The sequence below is a fragment of the Leptonychotes weddellii genome, chromosome 12 (assembly GCF_054177405.1).
Source record: "Leptonychotes weddellii isolate Sample4059 chromosome 12, ASM5417740v2, whole genome shotgun sequence".
Lineage (NCBI taxonomy): Eukaryota > Metazoa > Chordata > Mammalia > Carnivora > Phocidae > Leptonychotes > Leptonychotes weddellii.
The window spans coordinates 62813854-62832725 of NC_138380.1; the positions used below are offsets into that span (position 1 = coordinate 62813854).

Here is an 18872-nt window from a genome sequence, read left to right on the forward strand (position 1 = left end):
ACCATCCTTAATTATCAATTTCATTCCAGCAAGAATTTCTCAAAGAGTATCTACTCATCTTATAACTCTCCAAAGGCTTTGCTCACAATCTGGATCCCTGGAGTTAATACCCAGGGCAAAGTTAAATTATTTATCCAATCACCTTTGAACTTTTTCCCACTAGAGTTTTATCCATGTCCAATTTGCCCTAAATAGGCTGATCTCCCTGCAGTTCCCTCTGAGTTTATTTGAAATCTTTAAGGGTAGCAATCATAGGGTAAAGGATCACAAGTAAGTACACATGTCCACTTATAGAGTTATCTAATACATAATATCATGCTAACTTTTAAACTAACCCCACCCACTTAAGATTACTTAATAGTCCCTCCCACCCTAAAATACTTATGATTATGTATATCCCCTATTACTTAAACTGATAACATAAAGAAATAAAAAACAATGCAATTTCCACAGACCAATTCCATCAATCACATTCTATAATCTGAAACAACAAAGAACTTTCAGTCCCACTGGATGTTCATTCTTTCGATGAAAATGCAGCACGGTTCCCACCCAGCTCTTCGTCTCGGCAGGTGGTCCTTCATTTCTGCCCAGGTCTTTCCAGCAGAGTGTTCTCTGTTGCCAATCTTGGAACTGTATCTGACATTCGATGTCTGTGGTAGATGACAAGCAGATCAATTCAGGAGCCCAAGAGGTACCTGCAAACTTAAACACAAATCCAGACTGCACTATATAGATGTGCCCCTCTTTATTTTATGCACCTGCAAGTTCCTTATGTCACCTCACCTGATTGAATCAAACTAATTTGCCATTTTCCAGCATCGAGTGCAAATACCTCATTGCTCAAACTAAATTGACCCTTCAGAAATGTATGTAAACTTCCTCCATTTCAAGATCTTAGCACGATGACCTTCACTAGTTTTCTCCAGGTTTGCCTAACAATGGGAGCTCCTATCTTCTTCTTCCTTGATTTAATTAACACCGACAATTTGGGTCAAAAGTTAATCAAATTTGCCAATTTGTTTCAAAAAAAGGTTGACTATTGGCTTTAATAATTCTGATGTTTTGTTGTATGTCCTTTATGCTTTATTTTGCTCCCTTTCTAACTCCCTTAGAGATTTAATTTCTTTGCTCTTTCCTTTCTTATGAATAAAGGCATTTTGTGGGAAAAATGCCAAAAAAAACTTAAAGTATCCAATACACATAATCAACAGCAACAAAATAAACTCAGTGAAAGGAAACTTATTAAATTCTGATACTACAGAATAAATTTGAAATTACTTATCCTTAACACCTACATTTATAGATAGTATATATAGCAATAAAGCATAGAACACACTGCAACCAGTTTTTTACAAGCTTTACTAAACAGCCAAATGTGCGTCAGGGTCTTCATCCATGCGTTGCTGACCCATACCACCATGCTTTCCCTGACCGCTGCTGTCGTTGGTCAACATCTCCAGACTTCTGCTTGCAGTGATAGCGAATGTCCGTGTGCTCATGCCGGGGCTGCAGACGATGACCTACTTCTAGGCCCTCTGCAGCTTGAAGATCAAGTGACAACTGTAAATTTGACACAAAACAACTTGAATTCAAATGTATGGATGATGGGTTGATCTGAGGTAAACAGAAGTGACGCTTCAAAATAGTTCAGAAGCACAAACGCACCATTTTAAAGGTAATTACTCTAAAACACATGAGTGACTGACAAGCTTTCGGTTCCATTGAAGAAAATAAAAGGGGGAGGGGGGAGAGTTATTTGGAATTAAATAGCCAATTAGGTATCTTTTTTGAATTTGTAGGTCTTTTTGTGTGATTTTTAAAAGGCCCAATTGATAAAACTGAAGTCCTATATGACGTTAAACTAGCAGATTGAAGATGAATGGCATGAACTACTATAGAAATACTCCAGTTCTGAGGAGCCTCTCATTCACAGTGTTGTAAGAGAAGTTCACAGTAAAGAAATATGTTATACTATGTTACTTACCAATTTTAATTAGTTTAACAGTAAGAATTGGATAGTACTTCGGAATTCAATGGAAATAACTCCTGAAAGCAGTCACCACTTTAAAACACTGTTAAAAGACACTAGTCACCTACAGCTAAAACTTTTAACTATTTAAACATGCAAGAATAAGGGTGGGTGATAATGAATGGGTGAAAGAGGATGTGGATGAAAAATGAAACTTCACCGTTAAGACTCCTCTTCATTACACACAATTTGAAATCTCTACCATGTTGTCTACTGCTCAAACTGTGTTTTGGCAATTGGAGGTTGTGTACTGAAACACAAGCCTCTTGAAGCCTGCCTCTTTCTTCTCCATGCGTGGCAGCAAAATGGAGTCTCAGCAGCCAGGCAGGAAAGATGACACAAATCCTGCAGCAGGGTTAATGGCAGTAGTAAAGAATTAAACAGAAAGAGAGAGATTAGACAGAGAGTTCAAGGTAGTAGCAAAAGACCAGGCTAAAGAAGTCAGGCAGTCCCAGGTTAGCACAAAGCATCCAGGAGACTAGATGTCGTCACTGGATTGAAGACAACGCTTGTGTTGTCTGTCGCTTTGAGTCATTTGAGTTGCTCTGAGGCCTTTCATTCTTGGCAGCTTCTTTTCATCTCCGTCCTCTAGAGGGGACCCCTTTCCACTGTGTGAACTCTGATCCTTTTAAAGTGAGGTTACCCATCAGGCCACCCTCTGGATTTAAAGCTCACTAAAGAAGTCCATATCTTCAAGACAGTGTCCAGCGCCCCAATTCCTCTTCTTTAAAGATATCCCTCGCAGGCATAGGAGTGTGGGTCTGGGTGCTAAATTCATGTCCCCTCTCTAAGCATCCTCATGCTACAGTCTAATGAGGGGACTGATGATGAAATGCCCAGATGCATATGGAGGCAGACACATGGAGAGATGCTTCCAACACTTTAGGTGATCCTCTTCCAGCCAATTAACAACACTCCTGAAATTTCTTCTGAATACCAGGACACGTTGGTAACATTAACTCAGAGTCTCTTAAGAGCTGGGTACGGGACTGCAAGGTAGTCATGCCTCATAAACATCTAACACACCTGGAGCCACCAACAGTCTCTGGTTACCAGGTTTAACATTTTGTGGAAGCCATTACTGGCATGATGATGGTAAGGTGTTGTGAGAAAGCCAGAGTTCTTGGGTACATGTGATTTGCACCAGGGTGTGAAGGCACACTCAACATGCAGGAGTCCCTTCTGAGAGAGCACTTCCTTCTGAGGCCTGAGGTGTTTCTGTTGCAGGGGTTTTGCCTGCTCCTGGGAGAACCGGTCCAGTTGCTGCTCCTTGAGAATTAACGGAACCATGAACGCGGAGTTTGAAGATGGTGAAGTTTCTAAGGGTGCAGCAAAAAGATCACGGAAGCCGTTTTACACTGCACCAACAATTCTGGCTTCCTTAATAAGGCGTCGGTCCTCCAGTGATGTAAAGAGAGTACCGAGACTGCAAGAAAAGTCATGTCGTCCTCCTTCGTGTCTCCCCCTCCATAAAGAAATCAGCATTTCCCGTGTTTGCATCAGCTTCTCTGTAAGTGTTAAACGTGGAATCTGGCAGCCTATTAATTTAAATGGTGACAGAGGTTTTTAGCAGGTAAAACACAGGCTTCCAGGATTCGCTGGGAAGTAAACTTGTCACGAATTTTAGTTAAATTGGCAGTTAAAGTGGGAAACTGAGAGAGAATTTGTTGGTAAGTATTCTGTCGCTCTCAGAAAATGGCGGAGGTCTTTTGGTGCTTTTTTAGGCTGTGTGCCAGTCCAGGGTGGCCCTGACCTTTCCGAAGCCGTTTCAGAGAGGGCTGTGCCTCAGGTTGGCCTGAAGATGCAGTAGCCTAATTTAGCACGCAGTCACTGACTGAGAAGCTGAACAGGAGTAAATCTGAGGGTAGAGATCCTGAAGGACACGACAAGTGTTTACATGGTGCTGTAAGATGGCGGCGGCGGCGGCGGCGGAGGCGGCGGCGGCGGCTGCGGTGGCGGATACTGGGGTACCGGAGGCTGGCGGTACCAATGCGGATTCCAAGTGATCATCACGGGGACATAGAGCGATCGTCCATGTCCATCTCGCCCCACTGGGTACCAGGCGAATCCTACTGGGTAGGTCGGGTACGTGGCGTATGTGGGGTACGTCTGGTATCCAGGTATTTGAGGTACGTATTCAGTGTACGTTGCCAGGTGAGCCTGGTCATCCAAATTTGGAATAGAGAGTCGAGGATACTGATTCTGGATGGTGAAACTGTTGGGAGCTCGGCAGTCGTAGGAAACTTGCAGTTTCCACCCCCTCTTCACCTGGAGAACTTGGGCTCCATTCGGGGCGATTGTTGGAGTAATCAGCCCGTCTTTCACGTTTCTGGCCACAAAATCTCGCAGGGCTGCCATTTCGGGTTCGGACAGTGAGTAGACGTGTCCGCTGGGAATACTGTGCGCTCCAGGTATCATTTCGATGGTAGGGTCAACCAGGCGGTGATCCGGGTAGACGTTTTCATCCACTGGAGTGTACACATTCTGGACATAGTAATACCTCACTGGTTGGTAAACTCTGTATCCATCCACCGGGTAGTAAAACGATGGCTGTGCTGGTGGTGGGAGCGACGGAGGTATTGGAGAATACATCCGGCAGTGGTATCGGCAATATTCAGAATCAAAGACGATCGATCGGGTGCTCCATGTGATGTTGGGGTCGTGTGTGCTTAGCCAGCGCACCCCTAGGACGACAGGGAAGAATGGAGACTGAGTCACATCGAATGACAGCACCTCACGGTGATCTCCCAGGTCGACTATCAGGTCGTGCGTTTCGTGGACAACTGGGCCCGATGCTATGGGGCGTCCATCAATTGCTTCTACCAGTATTGGCCAGTCCTTGACCCTCAGAGGAATTCCATTTTGGGCAACGTATTCGTGATCGATGAAGTTGCCAGAAGCACCAGAATCGATCATGGCTCGGACGAACAGGGTGTGTCTGCCCGGGAGATGAATCTGGAGCATCACTTGCAAGTGTGGAGATGAAGCATCATCTTGTGGGGACCTTATTATTTCTGGCCCGGTCGCTGAAGGTCCCTCTACAGCGGGGCCGGGGAGTTTCCCGCCGGTGAAGCCTTTGAGGCCTTGGCAGGACAGTTGTCGGCGTAGTGACCTCCATTTCCGCAGTAGAGGCAGAGGTTCAGCTTTCTGCGTCTTTCTTTTTCTTCCTGGGTCAGGCGCATGCGGGCGCCGCCCACAGGCTCGGTTGGATCTACCTGGTGGTGGCTCGTGATGTGCGGCAACACGAGCGCGCGCGGCGGGGAACGCGGCTTGCGAGCTGCGGCCGCTCTGGCCAGCCTTCTCTCAATGTGGATGCATTGGCCGATCAGCGCCGACAGCGACTTGGCCACTTCGAGGCGCGACAGCTCTGCCTGAATGTGGTCGCTGAGGCCCTCGTGGTACTGGTCAATCAGGGCGGGCTCGTTCCAATCCAGGTCCTGGGCAATCATCTGGAAAGCATTGGAGTAGTCGATGACTGACCCCATGCCTTGGCGCAGACGTCTGATCTTGCGTTTGGCGGCCTCTCGCCTCTGAGGGTCTTCAAAGACGTGCTTCATTTCAGTCATGAAGGCTGGGTAGTTGTGCATCAGGTAGTGGGATCGCTCCAGCTTCGCAGAGGCCCAGCGGGCGGCACGGCCGGTCATCATGCTTGTCACGAAGCAGACGCGGACGCGATCGACTGAGAAATCTCTGGTGCTCTTTTCCATGAAGAGCTGGCACTGAGCCATGAAAGGAACCAGCATGTCTGGGTTGCCGTCAAACTTCTCGGGAAGGTCATCTGGGCACTCTTCCTCTAACGGAGTGGGTGGGGCAGCAGCCGCCGCAGCACCTCGGAGCTCGATGTCATCCTCCTCATCCTGAGGGGCAGGCTCCACTTGCTCACGAAGGGAGGTGTTCTCCTCTGTGAGCTTCTGCACCTGGTTCTGCAGGTTGTTGTTCTCCTCGGACTGCTTCATGACCTTCTCTCTGAGGTTGTTGATCTCTTCAGAGAGATCGTCCCGCCTTCGTTCGGCCAGGTTGGGAATGTACTGGCCCCTTTGGGCGCTGCGTGAGGATGAAGAAGAGGAAGAGGAGGAGGAGCAAGAGGAAGAGGAGGAGGAGGGGCCGTTGGGGGGAGGAGGAGGAGGAGGAGGTGGGCAGTCGGGCCCCAGGGTGAGAGCTGGGGTGGGAGGAGACCTCCCAGGTGTAGCTTCGCTCCTGTGGGGATGGAGGCCCGGATCCTGGCCTCCTCTTCCACCCTTTCTTCTTTTTGTTTTCAAAAGCTTTTTGTTTCTGGAAATTAAGATAAAAGCATAAATTTTAACATACACATTCAAAGCAGCACATTATAAAAAAGACTTTAGCATTTAAAGTAGCCACTAAAGTACTTTAAATACATGAGTATTTAAAGTAGCCAGCCACTAAAATACTTTAAATACATGAGTATTTAAAGTATCCACTAAAATACTTTAAATACATGAGTATTTAAAGTATCTCTTTGCTCTACTTGCTTACATTAATAATTAATAAGCAAACACAAATCTTGCAAAAGGGAGAAAGGAGTTAATCAATTAAGACAATAGATAACAAAAAGCACCCTACTTTTTCATGTCCAAATGACCTTTTTCTCCTCAAAGGTCACATGTTTATTATGATTCAACAATTCATAACTATATCAACAGCAAATTTACCTTCACTGACTATAAAAGAATGCCAAGACATTCTAAACAAATAGTTTTGTATCAAGAGAGCACCTCAAGAAACTTTCAAGTCAAAGATGGAGACCAAATAAAAACACACAAGCAGAGCCAAAATGCCTGTTATTAGACAAGTTACCTGAAAAATTGCTAATATTCCAGCCAATAGGGAACCAAAAAAAAAAAAAAAAAGAGTGGGGGGATTAGAATCACAATGCCTATATTCATCAACCCTGGGGAAAGGGGGCACTATCTCCATGGAGGTTACTAAGCCATTATCAAAAACCCACAGGGTTGTCTAAATCTGACCGTAATCTGATTTCCCAAAGAGAATTCCCTAAGGGACAGAAGTGGCACTGAGCAGCAACATGTGTCTATCAGTTTCCCTCCTTATTATGCAGTCAATCAACAAATATTAATTGATACCTCCTAGGCTAGGAAGAGCTGGGCTATAAAATGGGACATTCAAAGAAGCCCAGTAATAGTACACCTCAAACTTATAATATGGATTTAATTAAATAATGCAGGAAAAGCAGTGAATATTCAACTGTTACCTAATATTAATAAAGTTATTAATAAGAAAGGTAACTTTCTGTGTGAAGAGGCTAAAATGAAAACAGGGAAGGGCTGTAACTATGGCAACCGAGGCATGCATTTCCCACCTAGAGATTAATTAATTTTATTTTTTTGGATATACTGTTGGCCAAACAAATCCAGGGCCTCACTTGATTTGCAGGTCACCAGTTTGCAACTTCTAGTTTTTAAACAAGTTTTTAACAGCACAGCCCCATCCAAAAGTTTGTAACTTAGAGCAAGACAGGGCTGTACTCCTTCCTAGGTGGTGAGTAGCTACATGGGGGGGCTAGGGGGAGTGGGGAGATTAAAATTCTTAATTATGGGTATGGTGACAATAAATCACACATACAATAAATCAGCCAACAGTGCCTATGTACTTCCTAAAAAGAGGGTTAAATGCATTTATAGTAACTTAATTATTTTACCTTTTTAATATTTTTTAAATGAGCATTAAATTCTCATATTTGGAATACTTCAAGAAAGTGCTCAAAAGTTTAAAAACATAATTTATAAAGCAGGCAGATTGCCTGTTCACCAAATTTTAACTTGGCAGTCCTGGCCACCTGTTCTTCTCTGATCCATCAAGGCAAAAATGGACACTAAATTAATTATATTAATTAAAAATCACAAAGATAAACGTGTTAATCAAAGAAGTTAGGTGAAAAATAGCTAGTATTTCAGTAAGGTACAAGGAAAAAAAAAAGGCGGTGGTAATCAAACATGATGCATGTATACTTTAGCCTTGTCTCTGGCTGTAGAGACATATCCCTTCCTCCTCCTTCCTTAAAACCCCTCATAGCTCTTTAGGCCCCTCCCCTGCACCCCCACCCCCCAGCCCCAGCCACTTTCTCTATGCTCTGCACTGTCCTTGGAGTGGCTGTATAGCAAGCAGAGTCTTTAAGGGACAGAATTACTGTGCCATTTTAATAGTTTTAATTGGCATTCAAGATAAAATATTCTAAATAGTCTGAAAGTTTAGAAAATAACACATCATAACCTGTGACACTGTTTCATTTCCAGCTCCTTAAAGATAATTGTATTAGTGACACTCAAAATATAAGGTCACAAAACAGTGCAATTTTTATTAAAAGTTATTTTTATTTAAATTTATTTCATAAAATGAAATTATTTAATAAAAATTTTTATTTAATAAATGTCTCATTTATTAAAAGCTTTAACGTCCCATTAAAAAACAACTAATAAGCACAAGTCAGGTGACTCAAGTGCCACTTCTGTCACCTAGACAGTAATACTTTCAAAACTTAGAGAGAAGACTTCTGGAAAGGCATTCAGAGCATGGCCTGGCGCTGCCTGACCCAGGTCAGGAAGGTTAACAACCTACATGTCAATCACAGTCACTGGGGTGAGCTTTATTGAGGCCCAAGTCTGATGGTTTTAACATCTGCAAAACACAATAATAGGACAGATATAACAACATGTTCAGAAATCAGCAAACAATCATTGTATTGTTTAGGGTACCAGAAGATCAATAAAGGTTAAAAATTCAAATGCTTTGGAAGGTAACATAAAAGTGAGAAGAAACTGGAGTTAAGACAATAAGGAGGGGGCTGTGACTATGTAATTTGGGGATGCATGTCCCCTCCCGAAGACATTAAATTCTTTAACAAATTTTTAATCCAGTGCTGGTCAAATTAAGGACCTTATCTGACCTGCAAGTTCACCAGTTTGAGACCCCTGACTTTTACCAAGATCAGGCATCGGGTACCTACCCCTGGGGTTTTTAACTTTGGGGTGAGACTCTAAGTCCTAAAGGAGATAACTGCCCAGAGAAGAGTAGGTTAACCTTTAAAAATGATAGGAGGGTGGGCAGGCAGGTTAACATTCAGTGTAAATAAAGTTTAAAAATATTTAAATAGCAACTACAGCACCAGTTAACATGGAAACAGGAGCACTGTGACTTGATTTGAATTACAGAACTATGACTCCTTAAACCCGCCCCCCCTACTAGGGGCTGGATTGCCGAGATGGGGTCAAGAGGCCCCATTCCTAAAACCTGAAAGGACACGCAGCATAGAGCCAAGCCACATGGGACTGATGTCACCTTTACATATGAAAAAGAATTCAGTATTAGTCTATATAGGAATTAAATACATTTGATTAATCTTTGACTCTTCATGATGATGTCTAAAAACTTCTTTTCCCCAAACACACCAAAGAGTAACAGCAGCCAAAAACCATTGCACATTAAATATCTCATTAAAAAATGACACTTCATTAAGCAACTCTTAATTGCTTTACATTTTCAAATGTCCCAATTTTTTTAGTACCATGTGTACTATTTGAGAAATGCAAATTATATTAATACACACGTTTTTACCATTGTTTTGAACTTTAAAAGAATGCAGATAACAAATATCCAAAGGGGGTGGGGGTTAGGGGGTCAAGGTGGGCCTGGGGACTGACTGAAAGCTGTAATTACTTTAAGTATAAATATGTAAAAATATGTAAATTGTATACTTGTTGTGGGGGGTGACAGATATTTGGGAGTCAAAGTCCTGGCTTATGGCTTATAATATAGGATACCACGTTTTAAAAGTTATGTTTAGTTAGAAACATAAACATGGTACTCTGACTGGAGATAAGGCATCAATTTGTTTTATATATATATTTTATAATTCCAGTTAAAACCCTCCAATCTATATTTTGTAATGTAACCACTTGATGTTACATTATACAAAATTTAAATATGACAATTATGTACCACCATTAAGTATTCCATTCACCCCAAATAATTAGCTTTTGCTTTTCATTTTTAAAAAGCTAATTATTTTAAATATCTTATATAAGTATAGTCTTGTATTATAATTACAGCTTACATTATTGGAGTTTAAAAATGCATACTTTTTTTGGGGGGGGGAATCCTGTTAAGTGGGAGAGATAAGGCAAGCAATGCCTTGGACAATCCAGGACAGCAAAGCACCATAGGAAAAAAACCAGGAAACACCTGCAGACACCAAAGGTGGCACTGAAAAAGCCAATTTACTCTGGTCATTTAACACGTATTTACTGAATGCTTACCATGTGCCAGGCACAATTAATAAATATGTAGGCAAGTTAGCCAGGGCTAATCCCTTCGAGTTCCAAGGAAAAAAACCCATCTTCATAGGCACACAGATAAACACCTCATCCTTGCCCCAAGGCCAGGCCAACAGTACCAATAAGGCACTTAAAACTTCTATGAAACACAGTTCAAGGTATTCCTTATTTTGTGTCCACCAAAGAATCCTATTCCAGTAAGCCACCACAAGTGTCCATTAGTGTCTCAAAAAAACCTTAAATGTGAAAGTATTTAAAACAATTTATTTTTCATTTGTAGTAAAAACATTTAGCTGGATTGCCCTTAGGGGCACCAGCCATGTCTGCTCAGAAGCACTTTTCATAACCCACTATCAAGTTTAAATTGTGGAATTGTGTTATTTAATATATGCAAAGCACTTGCAAAAAGTGCTTATAAATCCCAGGTATAATGACTATCGTTGCTAATTGTTCTTATTTATTATTCTTATATTTATTAGACACTAGTGGATAAAAAGCAAAATCGACACCGCCAAGAAACCGCAGGAGGGAGGGGCTGTGCATCCAGGTTCAGGCAGTGAAAACAGTGAAGGCACGCAGGCGCAGAGGAGGTGGGCCTGTAGGGCGGGGCTGGGGGCTCACACTGCGCAGGCGCAGGCGGGCACTGGGAGGCGGGGCCATAGGTCACTTCGGAAGAGGCAGGCTCAGGGAGGGGACAAGCTTTGGAGACGGGGTGTCTGGGCAAGCCACCTCAGAGGAGGCAGGCCTAGGGAGGGGCGCTTTCTGGGGGTATCGCCTCAGAGGAGGCAAGCTCAGGGGGCAGGGGTGAGCCACCTCAGAGGAGGAGTGCTCAGGGAGAGGCGGAGTCTGGGGGGGGAGCAGCCTCAGAGGAGGCGGGCTTGGAGAGGGAGGGTCTGAGGGAGCGGCCTCAGAGGAGGTGGGCTCAGGGAAAGGCGCGGTCTGAGGGAGCGGCCTCAGAGGAGGTGTGCTCAGGGAAAGGCGGGGTCTGAGGGAGAGGCCTCAGAGGAGGCGGGCTCAGGGAAAGGCGGGGTCTGGGGGGGAGCCACCACAGAGGAGGGGGCTCAGGGAGAGGCGGGGCTGGGGAGAAAGGGTCTAGAAGGCGCGCTCTAGGAAGGCGCGCTGCAGAGGAGGCGCGCTCTGAGTAGGCGCTGGGAGGCGCTCAGCACGCTCTGAGCAGATACTGCAGAGAAGGCGCGCTAGAATGGGCGGGGCAGGTCTGAGACTGGCTGTTTGCCTCTCCCAGGATCCCCCCTCCCAAAACCCCTCCCACCAGCCTCCACAGCCAGATTCATTTCATGCAACAGAGCAATCACCCCCAGATCCAACACCCCCCCATACTAAGCAAACCAACAGTTTCCACAAACTGTTGCTGGACGCCAATTCGCGCCACCTTCACAACTACACCGCCACTTCAATCAAGCGCAACTAGACAAGGCAGCCCGCTCTGCCACCACCAAAAGATTCCCTTATACACTCAAGTCAGCGCCCCTCCACTCCACTGCTATAGCAGGAATGGTGTGGGCAGAATGTTAAACACTAATTTTTGCCCGGGGCTCCATTTTGTCTAACAGCACCATCATGCAGACAACCGTCCTGCAGAAAAACATAGTGGGAGCCATTCCAAAAGGTGTGTTAGAGACAAAGGGTGGGGTCCCCCACTAAAAAGACAGAGTAATCTTACTCTGCAGCTCTTGTCCCTTTACAGCTGGTTTCTTTGTGGCGTAAAACAGTGCAGCTTGTATACCTCCGCAGCTGTTACTACTTTTAGCGCATTTTAGGTGTAAATTCTCTGCAGCTCATGTACCTCTGCAGTTCCTGTGCCTTGTAGCACAATGAAGCGCTGTTGTAGTGCGAATGGTATTTTTGTAGCGCTAATCTGCAGCTCAGATTTTGTAGCGCATTTAAAGCGCAAATCAGTCATCAGTCTGCAGCTCATATACTGCTGCAATTCATAATGGTTTGTAGCGCATTGAAGCGCCCATCAGTTTATAGCGCAATTGAAGCGCCCATCTATCTATAGCGCATTTAACGCGCTTATCAGTTTGTAGCGCATTGAAGCACCCATCAGCCTGTAGCGCATTGGAAGCGCCAGTCTATAGCGTATTTGAAGCGCTTATCAGTTCATAGCATATTGAAGCGCCAATTAGTTTGTAGCGCCTATCACTACGTAGCGCTTTTGAAGAGCAAATTGCAAATCGGTCTGCAGCTCATGTCTGTCTGCAGCTCATGTCTGTCTACACCACTTATCTGGACTTGAGTCCTGGAAATCAAAGCCCTGAAGGCTTGGTTTCTCCACTCTGTTTTGGGGTACTGCCAGTGAAGGCGTGACAAGATTTGCGTGGAGACATTCAGGGGCACTACTCCATCTCCCGCAGCTCCCGAAAAGGACAGAGAATGAATGTGATCTTAATAAAAGAAACATCCTCACCGCATACTCACCACGCGAGGACTCCTCTGCGAAGACAGGAGGACGGGGTCCCACACCTGTGCCAGGCGTGGGTTCCGCTGGGTGCTCCGCAGCCCGGAGTGGCTCCGGACGCGAGCCCGCTCAGCGGACCTTTCGCGAGGCTCGGTGGACCCTCTTCGCTCTTCTCCCCAGGTCGTAGTCAGGTTTCTTCGACACACACCAACCGAAGTTGAAGCGCGTGTACCGGGAGCGCCGACTGGGAGCCTTATATAGGCTGAACAGAGGAGGGGGGCGCCAAATCCCAGTGTGCTCCGCGAGTTAGGGGGGCGGAGGGGAGCGGAGGCGGAGGGGGGATGGGGGATGGGGTGGGGGCGATGGCCACGCTACACTGGCCCGCCGCTAGAGGGAGTACAGGATTAAGGAGGGGGTGCAGGATGCTGATGCTGAACTGGCCAAGCTGGGAGGAAAGAAGAAAGGGAGGGGAGGGGAGAATCGAGGACGGCCGGCCTAGCCAGGCCAAGAATGCAATTGCCCCGGTGGTGGGAGCTGGGAGACCCTTGTGCTTGGACGGGACAGGGTCGGGGGACACGCAGGATGAGCCCCGCGACCACTGGCACCTTCTTGCTGACAGGTTAGTGGCCCGCGCGCGACGGGAGGTCCTGGGGCCAACAGGCCGCCGCCTCCCCATCTCCCGCCCGGGTTTTGGGTATCTGGGTGCATTTTCTGGGTGGCAGCCCCTCTTGCTGCCCCTGTCCCCACTATACCCCTCCTCCAGGACACCCCATACCCCAATTCCCGGGCCCTGTGAGTCCCTTCCCAGGCTTGACCCCTGGCCTTTTCTTTTTCTCTGCGCCCCCGCGGGCCCCTCCCTGCCCAGAACGCGGAGAAATTCCATCTCCAATTTCCATTCCTACCCGCCCCCCCTCCGATTCCCAGCCCTGGTGGTGGACCTCTCCCCATCCCTGCAGCAAAGACTTGGGGGTTGCCCATTTTTCTGGGGGTCGTTACCACACGAATGGGGCGCTGCGGCCCGGAGACAAGCCATAGGAAATGGGTGTCAAGCTGCGTCCCTTTCCACACAAACACGTCCTTTCTTTCCTTTCCTTGAATCCGATCGGGAGAAATCACAAAAATGTGCAATTTGAAACACCTAACTCCCCCTCTTCCTAAGAGCATTTCTCGGCGGCGGAGATCTCGTTTTTCTTAGGTTTTATGGAGCGGGGAAGTGGAATCATGAAATGCTGGGAGCTAAACAGGGCGTTCGGGTCAGGGTTAACCCCGGCTGGGGGCCAGAGACGCTGCAAACAACACCGTTTGCCCCACCAAGTGCACTATTTTGAAAAGCTAAAACAATTAAAAACAGCTGTGGATGCCTCCAATGTGCTTGGAGGCTTCGGAGGCTCCCAGCTATGGCCTTTTGGTGGTGATTACAAGGTTTACACAGAGACCTAGTTCTCCCTGCAACGTTACATTTTTCTAAATCTTGTAGAGAAAATGAATACATTTAGTCACGGTAACCGCATGTTTAATCCTTTCAAGCATGTTGCTGAGATTCGGCCACAAATGTTTGTGTGTATTTATGCATATAAACATACATATTTTACCTTAGATAAAATTGCAGTGGGTTACAAGCCTTTAAAATACTGATGAAGAAGGATGCTTAAAAAAAAAAAAAAGCCATAACGAGGATTTTCATTTAAGTGCCTCAAAGTGTTAGGCTCTGAGAAAACGGACAATTTGTTGATAATCTTAGAAAAAGAAGTTTAAGTTAAATTGTCTACAGCTGAGTGAGGTTCCTGAAATACGGATGAGACACATTTGTATTTGAAGGCTGAAACTGAGCATATTTTAGTAACATTGCTACAGATTATTTATACATATGGGATAAATAAGAATTTGGCCCATTGTAGATGACAGCGTGTCAGGGATTGCACTTAAAGCTAGCTTTTCTAGGAATAAACAAAACTGGAGCACATTTACTGAGATTTTACTTTTTATCAAAAATGAAATGTTGACCATCCGTTGTATGAATGAATGAAGTGAAGATTTCCACCAATTAAAGATATTTTTCTAGGAAGTTGGGTGAGCACAATTATACTTTTTAGAAGTGCCTTTTAATCTTACGATGTTCAGCCTTTCCTGCAAGATAAAATAATTTTAGGATTCTTATGTTTGCCAGAGTACCATTCTCATGACCGCCAAACTATCAACCCCTTAGACTTTTTTTCAATCTAGAAAAGTTACTTCACCTAATTGTTAACTGATAGATATTCTTTTTCTAAAAAGTGAGATTAAAAATCAGTACAGATGGTAGGGAAAAGGAAAGTTTAAAAATTGATCCCAAGACACTTAAAGTTTGAACCACTTTGAACCAATTTAATCTTTTATTTCAAAATGTTAACCAGAATTTTTTTAATATAAAAACAGCTTTAGTGTTATTTTTATCATACTGAATTCCTACTCACTGTACAAAATTCAGGAGAAAAAACTCCAGAAAACTGGGGAAAAAATCAAGAAAATCAGGATCACCTGTAACTTCTTTATCCTGAGCTAAACCCCGTAAACATTATGGAGTTTACTTTTTCACACTTTCTTTATACGTGCTTATGTACCAAAATAATATATATTTTTCATAAAGCTGCATATTATGATTTTTAAAAATAAAAAAGGGGTTCAAATTAATTTTTCAAATTTATTTTCTTTCCAAAGAGACCTAATAGTTAAATAACAGTAAATTTGCAGGGTTTTTTTAAAGGAAATATTAATTACTTTTTCTAATTAAAATTTTAGATGAACAACATTAGTACATATGTATTTAAAACTAGAGAACTGAGAATTTCCCCTGACATCACTATTATAACATACGCATAGTTATCATTTTGGTATATTTCCTTGTGCTTTTATTTCTCAACATATACAATAATTTTTACTTTGCTTAGAAATATAATTTTCTAAGAAAAAAACAATATCGACAGGTAAGTAATTATAAAACTTTTAAAATCTGAAACAACAAAACAATATTAAAAACAAACACAAAAATACAACTTTGATAGAAAAATACTTTAGATAACATTTGTGTTGTCTAACAAAACTTTAACAACCCCCCATTAATAGACAAGAATTTTAAACACTTTTTTGACAGTTAGTATCCTAAGTGAATTTTGGATTTTCTCAGATATTTCCCAGTGTTGACTGTTTCTTACCCATTTTGCACAAGATTGCATGTAAAGCAAAAAAAGCTGTTAATGAGCATATTTGTTTTTATCAAATAATAACTGGACATTGTATTTGGACAGTTTAATCCATTTTTATGAGCATTTGCTATGGATCTATGAAGCTGTTGACTTACTACCTGTATTTAACTTCTTATGTAGTGGGAAAATTGTATTTCAAAACAAAGTAGAATTTTCCCTTGTCAAGTAGTAACTAGACTTTCTACTTGGACATTTACCTATTTTATGACAATTTGCCATGTATCTGTGAAACTCTTGACTTACCTCAGGTATTCAGCCTAATTTGTAGGGTGGAAGGAAAATTGTATTTCAAAACAAAATGGAATTTTAAAACATTTTATCTCTTTTAAATGAAAATTTGCTATGGACCTAAGAACCTGCTGATTTACCTACCACATGCATTTGGCTTAGCTTTTAGTATGCTAGGGAAAATTTATTTCTAAGCAAAGTAAAATTTTCAGTTGTCAATATTAGCTGGACTTAGTATTTGGTCATCATATTAGACTTAGTATTTGGTCATCTCATCTCTTTATTATAAGAGTTGCCATCAATCTAAAAGCTGTTGGTTTACCTGATATATTTAGCTTAGCTTCTAGGACAAAGGACAACTCGTATTTCTAAGCAAATTGGAATTTTCACTTGTCTCTCTCTCAAACATTAAAAATAGCAAGGGACTGCACCAGAGAAAGCTAGTGAGAGACCACCTCAAAGAGATAAAGACAACATGTATTTCAGATTCTATCACTGGTTTACCACTGATGAAAACCATGCTCTAAACAAAATGCTGAAGCAGTGAAGAAACCCTGACTTGTTAAAAAATTCTCCATCAAATTTTCAGATTGTTTGAGGATTCCAGTAAGGGCAGGATTTATAGATCTTATTTTCTCCCAAATAACCAGCCACTTTGTTTCTTTTTCTTTTTTACTAACTGTAGCACACATTTACTCTTTCTGACTCCTTTTCTTAAACCTTACCCTTGCCTCGGCTCTAAACAGCAAAGTGCAAATCCTATTGCTGATCTTATTTCCTGCTATTAGTGTAAAAAAAGGATTCCAGGTGAATAGATGATATGAATTTATGTGTCCGCTAGAAATTCTTGGGATGGAGCTGTGTTTTAGTCCAAAGCTTCAGAGAACTATTAACATGGTGGCTTTTTTTTCCTTTTCATCCTTTTGAACTTCGCCAGCATAGATAGAGAGAGAGACATGACAGACAGGAACAGACTCTCTCTCTCTCTCTCTCTCTCTCACACACACACAGACACACACACACACACAGAGACACATACACACGCACACACAAAACATTCAAGCTTTTTCTAAACTTTAGAATACTGTTCTCCGGTCTACTGTCTTCCTGATTTCCAGAAATGTTAGCCAAAAACAGGAATGCAAAATTCAAAAAAAAAGAAGCTGGTGTTCCTAAGGATCAACAAGTCTTTTCAAATGAACATTTTTTGATTGGGGTTTTCAAGTTGGTAGCATCAGATAGAGTCTCAGTGCTCTTAAAGCTGTTTTATATGAACTGCCTCCAAGCAACTCTCTCTAAGCAGAATTCCTAGTGTCTTCAATTTTTAAACAATGTAACTAGAGTAAAGACAGTATTGAATAAAAAACAATCTCCACAGTCTGACGCTAGAACAGACATTTCCATTGATGCTCATTTCCTTCTAGTCTTTGTTCTGTGTGCATATGTATTTTTCAAAGACTATGATTTTAATATGTGTAGTTTTGTACACTTTGTTTTGAAACATAAGTGAATCTTGCTTTCAGCAAAGCATTTGTTAAGGTGTTAGATGCTCTTATGTGAGATGGTGTGTAGAGTAGCCAGATTGCTTTGTAAGCGTGAGGCAGACTAAACTAGCACCTGCCAGGTGTGTGGGTCCAAGAGTGGTCCCTGGGGAAAGATCCAAGCCTTTGCCCAGGTCTTCTCTTTTTCAATGAATTTTATGAATGACTTTGATGAAGATCTAAGATGCTTGCTTTAAAATCCAGGGATGACTTGCAAAGGGGTTAAATGTTATAAGTAGATAACAGAATTTAAAGTTAATATGGCTTAAATAGGCTGCAGTGCTATGCAAAAAGATATTTTATAGCAGTAAATGCATCATAATTCATTGGTGTTATAAGGAAGGAGGTGACTTGATGTGGTGGCAGTTTTTGAGGAAAAAGAAGGTTAATATGAACCAGCAGCTTGATGTGCCTGCAAAAAAGAAAAAAAAAATCAAATTCAGATTCTGATAATAGTATAGTGTCCATATGTCACAAAAATTAATAGTACCCCCCTCTAATTAACCACATCTGTAGTATTGTGTCCATTTCTGGCTGTCACATTTAAAGAGAGACGTTGACAAATTAGACAACTTCCAGAACAGTCCGTGGGGATGGTGGGGGGTCTGGCAATCCTGTCATAGGAGGTATCCTCAAAGGGTCTGGAAATGTTTAGCTTGAAGACTAAAAGTAGACATAAACTCTCTTCTGTTTGTTTCGGAAAGCAGAACTAGCACCAGTGGGTGAAAGGTAGAGACGGATTTCAACTCCAGACCTTTCTAACAGTTAGTGCAGCTCAGCAAGGGAATCAACTTAACACCTTTACTTGGTCTGTTCTTTTAAAATATCAGAAATATTCACCTTTATTGCAATTAATGTGTAATCTGAAGGCCGCGATAACATTTTCCCATAGGACAGCAAAGAAGCTTGTGATGGAAACATTTTATTTTTTTCTGATAAACTGTCTAAAAAGAAGAGCCCTGTGTGTTGCAAGTTGATCTCTTACAACTTGAGAGTAGCTGCAACAGGGCAATTTAACACATTCCTTCCTACCCTCCCATTCTGTTTCAAACATGAATATTGGAGAAGAGAATTAAAGGGCTTTTGGCTTTGTTTTGGCTC

At 42.9% G+C, this 18872-nt stretch overlaps 2 protein-coding genes across 9 annotated transcripts in view; one reads left to right on the plus strand and one right to left on the minus strand.

Moving 5' to 3' along the window:
- Positions 1-3630: 3630 nt before the first annotated feature.
- Positions 3631-12990, minus strand: PEG10 (paternally expressed 10). Of its 2 annotated transcripts, none has more exon segments than NM_001291341.1 (2): positions 3631-6304; positions 12770-12990. In NM_001291341.1, coding segments are annotated over 2 exon segments (2385 nt in total). In that variant the 5' UTR covers positions 12775-12990; the 3' UTR covers positions 3631-3925.
- A 199-nt stretch (positions 12991-13189) lies between these two features.
- Positions 13190-18872, plus strand: part of SGCE (sarcoglycan epsilon) — a 66959-nt gene continuing 61276 nt past the window's right edge. For 2 of the 7 annotated variants that reach the window (XM_031025193.2, XM_081800524.1), the window contains exon 1: positions 13190-13379. In XM_031025193.2, the coding sequence (XP_030881053.2) occupies positions 13271-13379 (109 nt within the window). In that variant the 5' untranslated portion in view covers positions 13190-13270. The remainder of the gene's footprint in view (positions 13380-18872) is intronic. The other 5 variants (XM_006730663.3, XM_081800523.1, XM_081800522.1 and 2 more) reach the window with 4 other exon arrangements.